The sequence below is a fragment of the Dasypus novemcinctus genome, chromosome 9 (genome assembly GCF_030445035.2).
Source record: "Dasypus novemcinctus isolate mDasNov1 chromosome 9, mDasNov1.1.hap2, whole genome shotgun sequence".
NCBI lineage: Eukaryota > Metazoa > Chordata > Mammalia > Cingulata > Dasypodidae > Dasypus > Dasypus novemcinctus.
The window spans coordinates 9,651,235-9,671,280 of record NC_080681.1 but is presented as its reverse complement, the minus strand read 5'-3'; the positions used below and the strand labels follow the sequence as shown (position 1 = coordinate 9,671,280).

Sequence of the window (20,046 nt, the reverse complement as noted above, 5' to 3'; positions counted from 1 at the left end):
TTTTCTCACCTGTATTATGGAAACAATTGCCTTCTTACTAAAGGCTGCAAGGATTAAATGAGATACCATCATATAAATTAGCCTGGCTCACAGCAGTTACTAATTAGAACCAAGTACTATCAGTGCCTAGAACAGGTACCTCAATTTAAAAAGGTTCAAATGAAAACCTGTTGATTAAAAGAAATCCATTATGTTGTGTCACTTAATACATCAATGATATCTGAAAAGTCTATACACCACCTTCATTAACTAATACTGCATGTACTTTAAGAAATACCTGTATCATCAGAAAGAAAATTTAAGACTGACCTTTCACAAGTAAATATAAACCAACTTAATAGCAGGCATAACTCCACAAATGCCAATGTAATTTTCCTTCTTCCCAAACACTTGTTGAACCTAATATGGATAGAATTTTCCCCAGACATCTACAACCTTTCTCTTAGTTAAGAAAAGTCACAAGATTTTCTAAAATATTAGAAAATATTGGAGACCTAAAAGAACTGGAAATTCATACCCTAAAATCAGGTTCCAAGGAAGCAGATTTGGCCCAACGGGATGGGGCGTCCGCCTACCACATGGGAGGTCCAAGGTTCAAACCCAGGGCCTCCTCACCCATGTGATGAGCTGGCCCACACGCAGCGCTGATGCACCCAAGGAGTGCGGTGCCACGCAAGGGTGTCCCCTGTGTAGGGGAGCCCCACGTGCAAGGAGTGCACCCCATAAAGAGAGCGCCCAGCACAAAAAAGTGCAGCCTGCCCAGGATTGGCGCCACACACTGAGTACTGACACAGCAAGATGATGCAATGAAAAGAGACAGAGATTGGGTGCCGCTGACAAGAATACAAGCGGATTCAGAAGAACACACAGCAAATGAACACAGAGAGCAGACAACTGGTTGGGGGCGGGGGGAGAGGGGAGAAAAATAAAAATAATAATAAAAAATCAGGTTCCAGGTATCTAGAATTCACTTATATGTGTGCTATTCATTTTGTGATGAAACATCAGTAAAGGACAAATCAGACTTTGTTTATTAAAAAAATACTTTACAGGGAAAAAAAAACCTCTATGCATTCCATTGTCCTATTTTACAAAGAAATAGCTTAACAATATAACACACTTAGACAGCTACAAAAAAAGCACTGTGTTAAAAGGGTTATTATTCACACAAATTTAGATTTAAGACTATTCATTAAAAACCTTTTTTAAAACACTTGTTAATGTCAATAAACTAAGGCCACACAACGCAAAAATAGTCCGCCAGGCAAATTATACATTTCATCTATATGCAAAGACCTCTTAGATAAATTAAAGCCACAGGAAAAAAAGTCTTAGCTGCCAGTCAAAATGGAGTTTAGTCACAGAAAACACTATTACATGAAAATTTACAACATGTGATAGAAGTAGTACATAAGTATTTCTTTAGAATTGAAAAGTGCTATATTAAGAGACAGTGGTCTCCTCAACTACATGCACAAGTGGATCCTAAAAAATGTATGAAGTAAATGGAAGGTCATCATATTTATGGAGAGATACTTGCTTTTAAAGTAACAGGCTTTCAGAATGAGGATAGGTCCCTTAGGTACTAAAGAAAAACATTTGTCTTGTGCATTTTCTCTACCTACCTTCATGACCAATAAATTCAGCTACCTGTTTAAAAAAATAATTCTAGCACAGATGTGAACTTCTGACATGTGCTAGTGAAAGGATCTTTTTCTAACCTGTAGCATTTGACAAAATAGATTAGAGAGACACAGACTCAATTATCCTAAAGGTATAAATGCAAATAAATTTTAATGGAAAATAGAGATCAAATATAATGGGCTAACGTTAATGATCAACAATATATTCACTAAAAGTTTACTTGGATTTTAGAATCATGTTCCTATATTATCTTGCATTCTAGACAGTTTATATAGGGAAAAGCAATAAGCAAAAGTTTCCCCAGTCATTGTTAAGTGTGAACTTTCTGCCTATTAAGACTGATGCAAGACATTTTTCCTAAGGTGTAAAGAATTTTATCTAATAAGCTCCTTTTTCCCCTTACAAGACCTTGTACTATTAGTCAACTGATGTTTCAAACATCTCTTAGAGGAAAGAGAACTTTTCAAATGTCTTTAATTAAAAATTATAAAGTACCAACTAAATAAATTCTAAGTTCTGAATAAGCAAATTAAAGGTACAGTCAAGCCTAGGAGTTCATTTTTAAAAACGTAAAACTGTGGCAGAGAACTAATAATGTAGGTTTTTATTATTATTGCTTTATGAATTTGCGATTCCTTTTTGAATCATAATCCTACTCCTAGCATTTCTTGGTAATTGGAGAATGACTTCTGGGGCAGGGGGAAGGCATTTGGCATTTTTAATGGATATCATAAAATCATTCTAGTCACTAAGTTAGGAATATTCATTTATTGTATCCTATCCATAAGCATATTTTTAAAATACCCCTCTGCTCCACAAAATACTAAAACTCGTAGCCACATTTTGCAAGTAATCTCAAAGAGTTGGCACAATAGATGATATACCAGAAATGAAGATCAGCTTAAATTTGTTACAACTTCACTGCCATCACTACTTTACAAATCAGAAGATGCCAGATTGCTCCATGCCTCACTCTACCAGACCAAATAATTTAATGATTTAGAAAAGTTGCAATCATTTGTATCACTAAACTAGGATACAGCTTTGAAAGCAGTAAGAAACTCAAAACTGCCACTTTTATAGTCATCAGTCTTTAAAGCATGCTATTAAAATCTAATACTCACAAAGGACATTCAGAATGTCTGGATATATATTACTAGCTAAATGTTTCTCTCTCCATTCTATTGCAATTCTAACATACAATGAATTTATTAGTACATGATTTAAAACATTTTATACTCCTTTAATGTGTTTATATTGGAGGTGAGGGTAAAATGTTTTATAAAAGGAAAATGGGCATTTGCTTTTGATTATAAGGTCTTTGCAGATCCGCTGGTTCCTGAGTGATTAATACACAGTGCTGGCTGTCAGGAGACAGTCTTGTTTATTAGCAGTGACCAGCTTAGATGACAGATGGCATCTGCTGGATGGCAAGTGGGAGATGGGGGAATCGGATCTTGGAAGACAAGAAAAATCAAAATAAAGAACTTTTTGCTTTAACAACCTTGCTCTTCATGATTACTTTAAAAAGCAAATGTTGCCTGAGAAGAATTTTACTTTGCACAGCCTGGTAACGCTCTATGAAATTCTTCTGGACAGAAAAACAAAAACAAGAAATAACCCAAACCTATATACTTTGTAATTAAACCTTCCCCCCTTCCCACCCAGAAATAACAAAACAAAAAACACCCTCAAAGGCAGGTCCCTTAAATGCTAGTCTTGATAAACTAGAATTTACACCCAAGATTTAAAAACACCCCTGCAATAATCACATTACCTTTCATACCATTCTAATTACCTTATTTACAAGGATAACTAAAACCAACATCACTTCCAATTCATAAATGGTTTACATTGAAATGTTTCTCTATTTGTCTTCATCCTTTTAACAAAGAATACATACATATACATATATATAAGGAATAATACAGATTCTAACTAATCACTGCAGTATTTGCTGATGGTTACTTTTCTATCGGTTTACACAGTGACCTCTATACTTTGCTAATATGCATTTAACTACACAACAATATTGCACAAAGTAATATTTATATAAGATTTAACCTATTTCAGAATCTTTTAGAGAAAATTCATATTTGATATTTCAAAAGATGCAGCTAAGTTTTTATGGTGACAGACATAATAAAGCAGCATCTTTTTTGCCTATGTTAATTTAAATGCTCCAAAAATCTCACCCTTCAGGAAAAAAAATCTCCAAATTGCACTATAACCAGGTAGATAACAAGAATCTGGTCTTAGGTGTGGGGAATACTCTTCCTTTATTAAACAAAAGACCTACTGTATTATTAGCTAAGAGAAAGTAAAATGTGTATCACATTAACATTCTAAAATAACAGAAAGACCACACCAGCTACATAAACAGTGCCTGTTTAAAAGTTTTAAAAAGTATTCAGGCATTAATAAGCATTAGGCTACCTAAAACTCTGGGATGAAGGCTAGCGCCATATTCCTTATCAGAAAGTAGCAACACAGTGATAGTGAATAAACCCAGGTATTCACCAGTTAAAACTGTGAATTAGATAGATCATGAAGAGGATGATGCCAGGTAACAAGAATAGTTTGTCTTAAGTTTATGCCCAGAACATGGTAGCCTCATCAGAAAGATTGATATTATTATTTAAGTTTGATACTCGTGATCAGTTTAGGAAGCAAAGGTGTCTACATGAAATGTGAGGATGCTAGGAAGCAGAGCAACAGACTATCATGTCAACATTATCTTTTACCCAAAATATCTTCTATAGTTACCATGTATTCTAGAAGGGATTAATGAACCATGGATAATGAATGACCAAGGACTATTCATCTTTAGATTTTTTTTTTAATTGAAATATCCACTGGGCTTTAAATAACATACAAAAAAGACAGTTTGGATCAAAAGTGCTATGCTTTCTCTTGTGTTAAGAAACCAGAGAATCACTGAATTTTCCTTAGAAACTATTTGTTCTTTATGGTTGGAACTAGATAACTTACTTGCCCACGTACAAGATGCAGGAACTCTTCCCTGCAACCTATGCCATTTTTACTGTAGAAATTGAACCTGTGCCATAAAGACACAAGTACAAAGTCATAAATCTGATATTCTATTATAAAAGCAGCAAATATGGCAAGAACCAAGGCAAGATAAAATTATGGGAAGTGGACAATTTACCAAATAAGAATCTGTTATTCCAGAAAATTCTCATTTTGATTTAAAGAAGAGATTGAATTGTTACCTCACACCTTAAAACAGAAAGTAGCAGCAGACCCACTATTACATACTGTACTAACGGGATAAGATACAACTCTTAACTTTTGCATAATCTGTGTAAAAAAGATATGCTTGACATTTGTGGAATGTCATTTCTCTTTATAGAATTATAGGCAAGATTTCTCCAATAAAACTTAACTTAAGCCAGTTATAAAACTATAACTTCACATCAAAATTTTAAAAAGTTAAAAAATGTGTTTGAATATGTACATATTACACAGGAGTGCTTGAATGTTCCTGCAGATTATGTTGCTGGTCAGATTCCAGTCTACTTTCCACCTTTAAAGCTGGAAGAGGCTGAGTCATCTGATCTTGCTGAAGGTTAAGTTCTGATGAAGGTGAGAAGGACGATGAAGCAGTTGTTGAAAGCTGCATCTCTGTGCATGTTTCTTCAGATTCAGTTTTTATTCTCACACACTGGGAGTCAACTTCTAATTCTCGCTTTCCAGGTAAACCACAGTCCACGTTAGAATTGCTTTCTGTGTTTTGAGTGGCTTCCACAATAGGGTGGTACTGTTTAAGCCTTATATGCCAGGCTAAGCTGCACACTGCAGACACTGTTTTGAACTGATGAATGACATTTCTAGGGATGAAGTAGATATCATTGTCGCATAGCTGAATTCTAGCATAACGAATACCTTCCCGCCTCATTTGGTTTAGTTTAGCTTCATCCACCCACTGTACACACTGGAGAGAGGAAAAAAGGTGTATGGGACTTAAAAAATGTAATAATTTAGGCAAATGAAATATTATAATTAGCACAGAAAACAGTAGGTTATAATAATCAAAGTAATACTAAATGTAATAGAACTTCCTAAAATTTCCAGTAATACTTGGAAAACATTTTTCCTCATATTTTACTACTTCTCCAGTAACAAAGTACAAGTTAAAAGCCAGGATAATCCAGGGAAACATTTAAATAAGTATTTCAAGTACAGCTAAATATCAATATTCACTGCCACACCTAAGAGCAACATTTTATCTTCTCCCTCAAGGCCCTTCAACCTCTGCAGGTGAGGGCACATGATACAGTGGGATTAACAGCTAAAACTGCTCCAGGCCAGGACTGACCATCCCAGTTACCCTGGGCCTGTGACCATCCCAGGCCCACCTATTATCACACAGATTGAAGCAATCTCAAGCATTCTGCTTGGGAAGCTCTGCTTTAAACAGTTTTTGTCACCCCACAAACACAGCCTTTATTTGTAATAAAATTAAATTATCCCATATATTCTACTTCAAAAGAATGCAAAATAAATGGGTAAAGATAAATGATAAAAAAGTAGTTGTTGTTACCTGGGAAACTGGAGGTTCATGAAGGTCTAACTGAAGTCTCTGTACAACATCAGTAAAATCCTCAGCATGAAAACAAATCACGTCTTTGGTTATGCGAGGTTGGTCACTCCTAAGATTAACAAAATTTAAGTTTTAGGAACAAGCATCTCACAATGGAAAATGATGGCAAATTTTAATTTTCCTCTTCCTGGAAATGTTACTACTAGCAGAGGAATAGATGCATAGCTACAAAAAACTAAGTATACATTTGCTTTTTTAGCCAAACTTAAAACATTTAACACAAGTAAAGCTTTTAGAAGGAAAAACAAAAAAAAACAAAACCCACCACGAAAATCAGATTAGTTGTAGCAAAATTAAAACAACAGCGTAAAAACAAATAGTTTTAATTCAAAACTAGTTTGCATTTGCAGTCCTTCTACCCCTTTGCCCCGCCATTTCCACACCACCCTATAATGTTATCATCAGAATAGACTGCAGTGTAGTAGCATGTCTCAGCCACATAAATATCATACCATCCAGTTTTCAAAGTAGAGGGGGAAAAAAGGTCAGATAAAAGTCTACTGTAATATAGAAGTCATAAATATGAAAACCAATGCAAAAATGGAGTCTTTAAAAGTAAGTTAACCTCTTATACCAAGCTTAAAATAAGGACCCAATTTTTTTTAATAGAGTCCACATTTTCTGAGACAATGTTAACTAACCTTGCAAATCAGTTCCATTAACTTACCATTCGCCAAACTGTACAGCTTTCAAAACCCCAACAGCAGCCGTACTCTGCCAGTCAAACCCCTGACCAACATGATCAGCATGAGCTCTTGTCCTATCTTCAAAGAGGACTTCACGGGGTTCACTGGTCCGAGGTAGGTACTGGAGATTTTTTATTTCATTCATTGATCTAGAGATGATTTGATTGTGAAATGAAAGAAGAGAAAAATAATATATTGTTATATATAATAAGTATATTTGTAAGAATAGCAGTAAGATGAACAATTATGCTGAAGTATCACATTTGAATAAGTTCTAAAATGGGTTCATTGATTTTGAGCATTAGTATTTAACACACTACACTGGAGGGGTTCTTAACCAGGGGTCCATAGACCCCTTGATTTCAGGAGGTCCATGGGTTTGAATTGAAAAAAAATCAACTTACTTTTTTTTCTCTGACCTCTCACTGAACTCTAGCATTTCCTTCACTTATGAATGTATGCAATAAATTACAATAGTATTCATTTCATATCACATTACAGTTTTCGCATATCTCAAAAAATCTCTTACACTCATCCCTACTTAGAAATTACAGTAATTGTTAGATCCAACGCTAACTGAGTCTTATAAAACTATCTGCTGCTACATTCTGAGAAGGGGGTCTGTGGAACAAAAAAGATTAAGAACCCCTGCTCTATTGTAACTCTTAACGTGGTTACCCTCTTCTTCCTGTAGACCATGATAAAGTAGAAGCTGTATCTTTGATAAGACTCAAACACAGTATTTGAATATATGAAATGTCATTGTCTAACAACAGGAAATACAATTCAAAGTGTAAGGCTATATGTTTCTTTACCCTCAGTCATCCTCATTTCTAACTCTCAAAACATCCTACTAGATTTTGTTCAAAATGGCAAACTGGGCATCCATATGCTCTCCCTTCCACATTTAAATGAAAGTGAAGTAAAGGCTTCAAACTAAAATGCCAGGGGGAGGGGGAATGGATGGGGATGTAGATGAAATAATTGGCCTGAGTTGATAATTGTTGATATTGGATAAGTACATGGGGCTTTATTATATTATTCTGTTGTCTTTTTTATGGACTCAAATAATTTCTAATAAAACAATTATAATGTGATAGTAAAGGAATGACTAAGAAGCAACAAAGCAATGAAAGGAAATGAATTAGTGAATGAGCATTATCAACATATTTCTAGAAGATGGAAAATGATTACAAGTATCTTGGATTTTTTAAAAATTGAGCCTAAAAAGCCACAAGTCTAAAGAACACAAGAAGGAAACTACAGCCAAAAAGGCATCAGGTCTGCCCAATAGACCTTGGAGAAGCCTAAGACTCAAAAGACCCAGGCATAATGAAGATAATGGACAGAAATGAAGTAAGGCTGAGAAAAAAGGAACTAAAGTGAAATTGTGCAAATGAACCAGTGACCCTTTAGTAGACTGCAAGTAGAAAAGTGGACAGTCAGGTATTCACCTCCATGGAGTAGACTATGGTGCCCACCCAGCATCCACCCCTCCTCTTTATCTCCTGACAGAACCCTGATTTTGATGAGGTATCTGCTCCTACCCCATTTGTGACCTCATTTGAAAGCTCCAGGAGAAGATCCTAATAGAATCCAGGCAAATTGTGGTGAGCAAATTCCTCTTGCCAGCCAGTGACTGATTTAGGAATGGGCATGACCTAATTCTGGCTAATAACATGAGAGGAAATCTGCTGAGGAGACTTTTGGAACGTTTCCTAGCTTTTAAGAAATAAGTCCAAGAAAAAATAGTCTCTTGTACTAGATATAACCAGATCCAGATGTGATGCCTTGAACTACTTTAGGCACCCAGCAACGATAAAGGCAGGCAGTGTGAGGGAAAAGCTGAGGCAAAGAAAATGACAGGGAATAGAGAAGGAAAGGTCCTAATTCTTTGACATCATTGAGCCACTGACTTGTATAATACCTGGAGCCAATCTCTGGATTACATGACATACAGAATAATAAATATTCTATTGTATGAACCAATTTGAGTCAAGATTTTGTTGCTTATAGCCAAAAGCATCCTAACTGGTAAGCTTCAGCCAAAAAAACTGCAAGTTCTTCTCTAAACAAATTGAACTTGCCATTTGAACAGAACTAACATAATCCTCTGGCATTTTCCCATGTTTCTTAAGGTCTGTGTCTATGCTTATTCACTTTGAAATGAAACCTGCTTTTTGATAAGCCATACCCACATAAAAGCAGAACTCCCAGTAAGCCCAATGCTTTATTCCTATATATGAACGGGATACCCAAGAATTACCATATATTTAAAGAAACTACTGAGAAAGAACAAAATAAATATTGCTGAAATATACAATTTCAAAAGAAAGACTAGAGGCTAAAAGTCAAATAAGCATCCCAGAATCAATAGCAAAGAAGTAAGTAACAGGAACTATGAGGATAATCAAACTAGGAGATCCGTCTAATCAATAGTACTTTCTGAGAGAAGTAACAGAAAATGGAGAAGAAATTATCAAAGCAATTAAGATTCCCATAAATGAAAGGAAACATGAATCTTTAAGGGGCTAACAAATATCAAACCGGATGATTTAAAAAATAAGAATGAAAAGACCCAAACTTAAACATATTATTGTGAAATTTCAGAATACTGATGATAAATAGAAGATGTTATAAGCTTTTGAAGAAGAAAAAAAATAGATTACCTACAAAGGACAAAAATTACACTGGCATTAATATTTCTAATAAACAATATTAGACATCAGAAGACAATAAGCAATTCCAAAAATTCTGAGGGATAATTCAACCTCTGGACTCCAACTAAACTATCATGTTTAATGACAGAAAAAAAAATTCAGATATATGACTCAGATTACTTGAGTATGTGCTTAAGCAAAAGATGGAAATAAACCTAGAAAGACAAAAACTGCAGGGTAATGCAGAAAAACATTAAATCAAAGTCATGGATTGATAACTGAGAAAAACGCCACCCAGATTAAAGCAGGAGAACACAAAGCTCCAAAAGATCTCCAGATAAAGAAGTGATCTGATAGAGCAGATAGTTTGAATGAAACTGGAAACATCTGAGAATACGATAAAAGCACAGAATGAAAGGGAGAAAGGGCAACTACCAACAACCTCAGAACAAAAAGAGGCCCTATTAAGAAAGCCTTAGTCAAATAGATGATAAAGTCAAAAGAAAGGAATATATCTTATGAGTGAGTGAGAAGATGGAAGATATTAGGGAATATGGTAAAAAAAAAAAAAAAGTGTTTCAGAAACTGTGGGAAAAACAATAACTTTTTTTAAAAGTATGCCCCAAATATGAAACAAAATAAAATGTGGCATGATTCTGGTGAAATGTAAGAAAGAATCTTTTGCATATTCTTCCTTTTCTGTGGTAACCTAACATTGAAATGTTATAGTACTTTTAGCTTACTAGTTGGGTCTGCAGTAAACTTACCTAGCCATAATATTATAAATGCCATTTTATGGGCTTTTCAAATTTTAGAATGCACCTATTACAAAGATGTAAGATCTAATTACAATTTTAAAGCAGAATATGAATTTTAAGATTTTTTTAAAAATTTCTCTCCCCTTCACTACCACCCACCCCACCCCCGTTGTCTGCTCTCTGTGTCCTTTTGCTGTGTATTCTTCTGTGTCTTCTTGTCAGCGGCAGTGGCACCCAGAATCTGTGTCTCTTTTTGTTACGTCATCTTGTTGTGTCAGCTCTCCGTGTGTGGGGCGCCATTCCTAGGCAGGCTGCACTTTTTTCACTCTGGGCGGCTCTCCTTACGGGACACACTCCTTGCGCATAGGGCTCCCCTATGCGGATGATACCCCTGCATGGCACAGCACTCCTTATGCGCATCAGCGCTGCATGTGGGCCAGCTCATCACATGGGTCAGGAGGCCCTGGGTTTGAACCCTGGACCTCCCATGTGGTAGGCGGACACTCTAGCGGTTGAGCCAAATCCGCTTCCCCAGAATATGAATTAACCTCAACATTGTAAAAGAACATCTGACAAAAGGTAGAAGGGAGTAGAGAGAAAGCAAAGTAGGAGTGCCACTTCTTTATCTTACAAACTAGAGAATCATATAGTACTTTCTATAGTTAAAAAAAACAAGAAAGATTTAAGTTATATTACCTAATGTTACTAAGGTAACAAAAAAAATTAAAAGTGATTATTTTGGGACTATACCAGGAAGTCAAAACCCTTTCAGAGCTGTTTTTTTTAAAGGGCATTAAAATCAGAAATGGGCAGGATTTCTCATTATAAGCCCTACCATACTATTTGATTTTAAAAAAAGAAAAAGAAAAACCTCTGTGCATGTATTACTTGAATTTAAAACTTGAGTGGGTACATAAATCCAAAGATCATCTTTATTAGCAGCATCCTTGATAAATGCACAGCTTCTCACATACTATTTTCAACAAAAAGCACTCACACAAAAAGATGAGATTACTGTTTAAGTTCTGATTCATTCATCAAAACCCTAATTCAAAGTGCTTTTGAATAAGAATATTTTTACCAAGAGAAATAAAACTGGATGGTACTTGATATAAGTAGAGAAATGAGAGATTATTAAATAAATGGTGGTATAGTGGACTAACTACTTTGGAAAACATTAAATCTCTCCCTCTATACTGGAAACCAATTCCAGGTAGATTAAATATGTACATGCAGAAATCACAGAAGTACTAGGAGAAAATGTAGGTAAATATTTTATAATTCTGACAGAGGGAAGACCTTTCCAAGCCACCTACTAAAGGAGAAACTGCAGAGAAACTGATTACATATAAATAAAAACTTTTTGAGTAAAGGAAAAAAACTTACTAAAGCTAAAAGAAAAAAATTTAAAAACTTGCAATATAAAAAAAAAGTTAATACTCATAATATATAGGGAATTCTTAAAAATGAAAAACATCCTAATAGAAATAAAAGAAATTAAAAGGGAATAACAAAAAATACAAAGCCCTCAAGAGCAAATTAAAACGAGACAAAATTTTTGTCCAATCAGGTCAATAAACATTACAAAAAAAGTTAGTGCTAGGTATAGGGAAAAGGGCATTGTTTTAATACGTGGATGGGAGTATAAATATGTAAATTTCTAGAGGTCAATTTAGAAATGTATATATCTAGAGCCAGCAATTCTACTTTAAGGAGTCTACTAAGAAAAACATGCATTTGCACAAAAGTATATTATCTACCCAACAAACCAACCAACCATTCATCCATCCAATTATCTATCCACTTACAATCAGTGGTATGCTGATACACGTTTTAATGACTGGCTTTAAACCAGTGGTGGTGGCTGGTTTGTAGCTGATTTGTGGGCTGATTTCCTTGTATAAATACTCTTAAGATGACCAAAGTGGGAAGCGGACTTGGCCCAGTGGATGGAGCATCCGTCTACCACATGGGAGGTCCGCGGTTCAAACCCCAGGCCTCCTTAACCCGTGTGGAGCTGGCCCACGCGCAGTGCTGACGCGCGCAGGGAATGCCACGCCATGCAGGGGTGTCCCCGCGTAGGGTAGCCCCACGCGCAAGGAGTGCACCCCATGGTGAGAGCCGCCCATCGCAAAAGAAATTTCAGCCTGCCCAGGAATGGCACCCCACACATGGAGAGCTGACACAGCAAGATGACACAACAAAAAGAAACACAGATTCCCATGCAGCTGACAACTGCAGAAGAGGACAAAAGAACACACACCAAAATGGATGCAGAACACAGACAACAGCAGGGGTGAAGGGAAAGAAATAAATCTTATTAAAAAAAAAAAAGATGACCAACTTGAAACTACCAATGTGACATCACTCAATGCATAGTTGACAAATGATGCAAAAAATGGCTCTTGTGAGCCAGTACAAGTGGCTCCAGCATATCATGAGTACTGTTACGTTCATCAAATTATTGCTTATATTGAAAAATTGTGAACAGTTTGCATTAATAAAGAATTGGTTAAATGTATCCTGATAAACCACAAAGTGAAAACTATATAGTTATTTAGAAATAATATGGCTGTGTCTTGATATAACACAAACCCAAGGGAGAAAAAAACCCAAGCTCTAAAATAAAGATCCTGGGAAGCAGATTTGGTTCAACTGATAAAGCGACTGCCTACACATGGAAGGTCCAGGGTTTAAACCCAGGACCTCCTGACCCGTGTGGTGAGCTGGCCCACATGCAGTGCTGATGCATGCAAGGAGTGCTGTGCCACGCAGGGATGTTCCCCACGTAGGGGAGCCCCACATGCAAGGAGTGCGCCCCATAAGGAAAGCCACCCTGCGTGAAAAAAGTGCAGCCTGCCCAGAAGTGGTGCCACACGGAGAGCTAACACAGCAAGATGATGCAACAACAACAAAAAAAATGCAGTTTCCCGGTGCCACTGACAAGAATACAAGCGGACACAGAAGAACAGTGAATGGACACAGAACAGACAACAGAGTAGGGGAAGGAGAGAAATAAATTTTTAAAATATAAAAAATAAATAAAGATCCTGTAAAGAGTTCCTTTTTATACAGAGAAAATTTATGAGAAACTTTATTATAAAATTCAGATTTTATAAACTAAAATCAGAAAGGTTAACATGCCTAAATGGGTGGAATTATGGCAGGGGGGAGGGTGTCTTCATTTTAGTCTTTTATATTATCTGAATTTTTAAGTTTACAATAATCAGGAAACAAACAATGGTCATTACTTTTATGAAAGATTATATAATAAAAAATGCATACAGCAGTACTTAAGAATTAAGTAAAATTTCAAGATTCATTATCATGTACAAAACTGTAGTTCGAAAATTTCTGATTAACTGCCACATCTTAACATGCCACCACCTTGCATTCATATAGAGGTTTTACAAAGGATTTTCTATTTGCTTTAAGATAAGGTCTAGACTAGTCCATTAAAACTATTTTGAGTTGCTATTTCTACAGTCTTAAGAAAATATAATTTTCAGGGAAGCGGACGTGGCTCAACTGATAAGAGTATTCACCTACCATATAGGAGGTCCAGGGTTCGGTACCCAGGACCTCCTGGCGCATGTGGTAAGCTGGCCTGGGTGCAGTGCTGACTGATGTGCACAAGGAGTGCCATGCCATGCAGGGATGCCCCCGTGTAGGGGTCCCCCCCGCAAGGAGTGTGCCCCACAAGGAGAGCCACCATACAGGAAAAACAACCCGCCCAGGAGTGGTGCCACGCACACGGAGAGCTGACGCAGCAAGATGACACAACAAAAAGAGACCGATTCCCGGTGCCACCTGACAAGAATGCAAGTGGATACAGAAGAACACATAGCGAATGGATACAGAGAGCAGACAACGGCGGGGGAGGCAGGGGGAGACCTACGTTTGTTTTAAAGTATATGAAATGCAAAGTATGTTAGCACGATATGAATTAGTAAAGCTTTGCACTATAAGAAAATACATTACTGGTTTCATTCTGCAAACACTGGTCACCTACTATGTGTCATAAGGAGAGAAATGAATAAAACACAGTCCCTGTCCTCAAGGAGCGCAAAATCTAGTAGAAAATAAAAACATGTAAACAGATCATGAATGAACAGAATGTTGTGGGAGAGCAGAGAAGGGAACAATTAATTGTCTACAGGAACAAAGAAAGGCTTCACAAAAGGGGTGACATCCAAGTCAAGTTTTGAAAATTTACTGAGTTTGCCAGGTAGAGAGGAAGGTGGGGAATGGGATATTGTTCCAAGTGAAAAGTCAGTACTACAGAGTTGGCTAAGACCATGGTTTGGAAATTGATTCGTACATGGTTGGAATGGACTAGCAGCCGACACATCTAGAAAAAGTAGTGCTGATCTCAGATTATGAAAGATCCTTATAAATACCACACTAAGGAGTTTGGTCTTTTCTTGCGGCAGCTAAGACCCAGGTTTTAAGAAAAGATGTAAAACCTTAAATGTTTTTTAGGAGGATGATGTCTGTAATAAATGGACTTGATTAAGGTATTAGAAGCTCTTCAAATAATCTAGAGATATGATTTTCAAACTGTGCTCCTGTCTCAACAGTTTTTATAAGCAACTAATAAAAAAGTGCTTTTGCTTATTTGAAAAGAATAAATGTTTACCGTCGTCTTTTGAAGGGTGACTTTGGCATATCTGCTGTAGGGATCATCTGTTCTCCTGGCCTTACCCACATTATAGGCCCATCATCACTCTGGGACCTACACTGGAGTCGAAGGCTGGAAAGTGTACCCCAGGGCAAAGTCATCTAGAAATTAGATCAATGAGTCACATTTTTAAAAAAATTTTTAACTGTTTACAAAGTACCCTGCCCTACATCCCACCCCTGGCAAAAAAAGAAAAAAATCCTAGGAAGCTTTGTGTCTATGTGTGTAAAGAAATACATACTGTATTACAGTGATTTACATAAAAACAAATAATTGAGGTTAAGTGCCTCACACCAATAATTTTCTACACATTTTTATTCATTGTACCAGATAAAATTTTAATAGGCAAGGTTAATTTTAACACTCTTTAATGGAAACATGTCCTCTTTAAGTAATGATCAGAACTTTAATAACCTGAATTAACACTTACTTTCAGAAATGGTGATTCTTCTAACATGTCAAGGAACTCTGGGAAATAATCACCAACTTCTTCATCTACTGCTCCAACAAGACTTATCTGCCGCATAGGACCTGCTCGGTAGGTGCCACAACAGTATGTCCTGTTGACCTAGGATAAAACGAAAGAGGAGAAAAGGACTGAAGTGCAATATAATGTAATTAGAGTCAAAATAACTGTTGTTTCCAATGTTGATATGTCTTCTACATACTAAGAACTCAACAGTGAGCACCCTGGATAAAGTCAGTAGTAACAGAAAGGCACCCAAGTACACTGACAAACACACTGATACCATGAGTCACGAAAGGAATTTCAATGAGTAACTTAGCCTATAGTTCCACCACCTCAAATAAATACTGAAGACATTAAGATATACTTAAATTTCTGGTGAGTTTTGAACTTTGTAAACACATTAATGTCATCTTTATTTAGGAAGAAAAAATCTTAGCAAACAGTGAAATTGGCAGGGCAGGGGAGGAAAAAAGGCCATGACCAGATAAATCTTCCATATTCATTTTGTCACTCTTTAGCTTGAAAGTCTTCATATCAAGCTAGATTCAAGGTTGATATATTTAAAGGCCATCAATCAACTGGCCCCACAATGAAACCCAATTTCCCATTAGTTCCATGTAAGATCTTTCACCCTAGACAGGCTGATCTTTTCTCTACCAAACCTATTTCTACCTCCAATGATTTTCCTCTTGAAGTTACCCTACTTGTCCCCTTTTCTGATGCTCCAAATCTTATCCATCTTTCAAAGGTCAGTTCAAGACTTCTTTTATTCCAGAAGCACTCCATGATCTTTCCCTTTTCTGAAGTCTAATGTTACCTGCCAGCACACATACATCTAGTGAATTTCGGATATATCCTATACGAATTTGCAGCCCATCTTATCTAGCATTCAAATGGAATCTACCAATTGATTCCATACAATCTGATATTATTCCTCTAGTCATCTCATGTGTGTTCTTATTTTATACTCCTACTTCCAACTTAGAATGAATGTTTCTCGTGGGTAGAATTAACAATTTACTACTCCTGCTAGTTTTGAAATTATTCAACTCTTAATTCATCGTTAATCTAAAGTAATTCACATTGCTTTAAATTTTGTACACAAAGTGAAACTAAATTAATATTTTTAGAGTACATTACCCCAAGTTTACCTAATTCAAATACATCAGCACTGAACTTAAAGACAACTTAAAATGCAAATACCAGAAGCTGGGATAATGTATGTTGGTGATAATAGCACAATATTGTAAATGTAATGATACTACTGAACTGTATACTTCAAAGTGGTTATAATAGGAACTTTTGAGTTACATATATATTACTATAATAAAAAAAATGCAATTATCTAGTATAATATGTGACATGAATAAGTATAATGCATCCTTGACTATTTAGAAAGAGAAAGAAAAGGTAGAAGGAGAGAACAAAAGCAGAAAGGAGGTGAGCTATGACCATGAAAGACAAACTTTGGGGATCTCACATTTTAGTTTCCTAACTGCTAAAAGAAATACCATACAATGGGTAGTTTAAACAGTGGGAATTTATTAGGTCACGTTTCAGAAGCGAGAAGGTTTGCTTCCTCCTGGGAAAGGTATCTTCTGGCTGCTGGCATTCTTTGGGGTTCCCTGGCTTTTCTGTCACATGCAGTATCTTCTTTCTCTTCCAGATTCCACTGAGTTTCTTGCTCTTTCTGTGGCTTCTGTCTCTTCATCTGACTCTCACTCTGCTTATAAAGGACCCAGTAATCCAGAATAAAGCCTCACCTCATTCAGATGGGCCACACTTTAACTGAAGTAACATCCTGAAGAGACCTTATTTACCTGGGTCCACACCCACCAGAATGCAGACCAAGCCATGTACAAACCAGGGTACACAATTCAATCCACCACAATCTGCCCTCTGGATCTCAAAAAGGCATCTTCTTCCCACATGGAAAAAAACATTGATTCCATCACAACATCCCTAAAGGCTTAAGCCATTTTAGATCAGAGTTTCACCAAAATCAGTTATAGGTGTGGTCCGTTCTAGGGCAAAATTTCTCTGCCCAATAAACTGATGAAATCTAGAAAACGAGTTACCTGCTAACAATACACCATGAAGGGACAGGCATAGAATAAACATTCCCATTCCAGAAAGGAAAAATTGGAAGGAAAACAGGGATCAGGTGTCCCAAATAAGCCCAAAGTACAGCAGGGCAAACTCCATTAGATTTTAAGGTCTGAGAGTCCTCTGTGGATCAAAATTTTGTCCTCTAGGCCAGATAGGACGGCAGCACCATCCCTTCCAAGTGCTGGTGGCACAGCAGCCATGCTCTCCCCAAACAGTGGGGTGTGCCCACTCTAAGCACAGGCACAGGGGCAGACCTGTCCTTTCCACACAGATGGGTGGGCCCACTCTCTTGGCCCAAGGGGATCTTTCCTGTCCAGACCTTTGTTTCCATGGTTCTGCCCTTGAAGTCATTCTTCCTTCAATTTGTCCCTTCTTTGTCCCTTTCTATCCAGGCTGGTAATGAATGGTTTTACTCAAACTGTGCAAAAATCTTGTCAGCTTTGCATGCAGTTCAAGCAGGTGCAAACCATCAGACAACAACTTTCCACAGATCCTTCCTGGATAACTGCATTTCCAATCCTGACTTCCACTAAAATGGCTGACTAGATCCATGTCCAGCCACACCCTTTTAGCAAAAGGTCATTCATGGAGCTCTGTTCTCTGGGGGACTCACTTCCCTAAAGCTCAGGGAGGTCCTGATAGAGTTGCTCCTGGCCTTAGTCTCAGAATATACTACACCTGGAGAGGCAGAGAATTTTCCAAACTATTAATCTGGTTTCTTTGTGCTTAAGAATTAGTTCTCTGCTTACCTCTTTCCTCTTGCATTTTACTACAAGCTGCGAGGAGAAGCCAGGCTGCACCTTTCACACCTAGCTTGGACATCTCCTCTGCTAAATATCCAAGTTAATCACTTTCAAGTTCTGCCTTCCAGCCGACATCAGTAATCAATTTCTGCCAAGTCCTCTGCAACCTTATTACAAGGATCACCTTTCTTCCAATTTGTAATGACACTCTCATCATTTCCATTTCCTTTAAAGGACGCATTGGAAATACCTTTAGCATCCATATTTCTCTTCAAAGCAATCTACGCTTTTTCTGTCAAGCACCTTATAGTTCTTCCAGTCTCTACCCATTACCCAATTCCAAAGCCATTTCCACATTTTTTAGATATTTGTAATAGCAGCACCCTACTTTCCAGTACCAAAAACTGTTTTAGTTTCCATACAATGTATGGTTACAATGAGTTAGCTTAACAACAGGAATATACTGGCTCAGTTTCAGAGGCTAGAAGACTTGCTTCCTCTTGGGATTGGTATCTTATGGCTAGCTGGTAATCTCTGGGCTTCCCTGGCTTTTTTGTCATATGGCAATGCACACAGCAGCATCTTCACCTTTCTCTTCCAGGTTCTACTGACTTCTGGTTCCGTGCTTTTCCCGTTGCTTCTCTCTCCATCTGACTTTCATTCTGCTTATAAAAAAACTCCAGTAATATGGGTTAAAGCCCTGGGTGGCACAGCAGCCATGCTCTGTTGAAGAAATCTTATTTACAATGGGTCCCCTCCTACTGGAATGCAGACCAAGACCAAAAACATGTACAAACTGGGGTACACAATTCAATCCACCACAGCTCATAATTTTCTTAAGGTCAATATAATTATTTTCATCCATACACAAAGAAAAGTCATGTCCAAAAAGAGCTTCTCATCCTTTGAAGCTCTTAAGGTTCACACATTCATGAGAATTATGATTAAGCATCACTATTGTATCCATACAAGCACTCAAGAATTAACAACATTCATTTATGGTTAGTAACAAAAAAGCCATGAAGTAAATAAATATACTGTAGTATATTTATATACTATAAAGTATCAGGACTGGATTTTGAAAGTTACATCATACAATGCCTATATGGAAAAATGTAGTCAAATTAGCCTAGCTGGAGGGAGGCCTAATTAGAAAACCACAACCTTCCTGTTTTCATTCCTATACTTAAACTAAACAGACCTCTGGCTTTCCTTTACCTCTGTTTTTCTTTTAATAACAGCCCTCTCCTGCTTTCACTTCCTTTCATATCCAGCCTAAACCTCATGATTTATTCCACTCTTATAAACGCATTCTCACCCTCCAATCTAATCCTTCCACCAGCCCTGCTTGCAAACCCCAAGCCTGAAATACTCTATCAGTTATTCATCTTCCTATATCTAGACTACTACACACTGCTGAGGAGGGGTGAGGAGAAAGAAATAAAAACCTACATTGTTTACTAGTACCACTAGGAATTTATTATTTCCAACCTCTATTGTTTTCTCATGCCTCTTGGCAATCTCCTGCATATGTCCACTCAGTTTGCTTTCCAAAAACCCAAAACCACTCTCTTCATATTTACTACTCTACCTCCTTTACATTTACCATATACCTTCTATTTTCCCTTAAAAAAAAAAATGAAGTTAATCAAGTCAGAGTTCCCTCAGTATT

At 37.0% G+C, this 20,046-nt stretch overlaps 1 protein-coding gene across 1 annotated transcript in view; it reads right to left on the bottom strand.

Annotated features, from left to right (window-relative positions):
- Positions 1–1,008: 1,008 nt before the first annotated feature.
- Positions 1,009–20,046, bottom strand: part of RSBN1 (round spermatid basic protein 1) — a 35,747-nt gene continuing 16,709 nt past the window's right edge. Inside the window, exons 3-7 of the mRNA XM_004462980.4 lie at positions 15,484–15,621; positions 15,012–15,154; positions 6,936–7,103; positions 6,209–6,317; positions 1,009–5,599 (exon numbers count right to left, since the gene is read on the bottom strand). Coding sequence (XP_004463037.1) covers positions 5,126–5,599; positions 6,209–6,317; positions 6,936–7,103; positions 15,012–15,154; positions 15,484–15,621 — 1,032 coding nt within the window. The 3' untranslated portion in view covers positions 1,009–5,125. The remainder of the gene's footprint in view (positions 5,600–6,208; positions 6,318–6,935; positions 7,104–15,011; positions 15,155–15,483; positions 15,622–20,046) is intronic.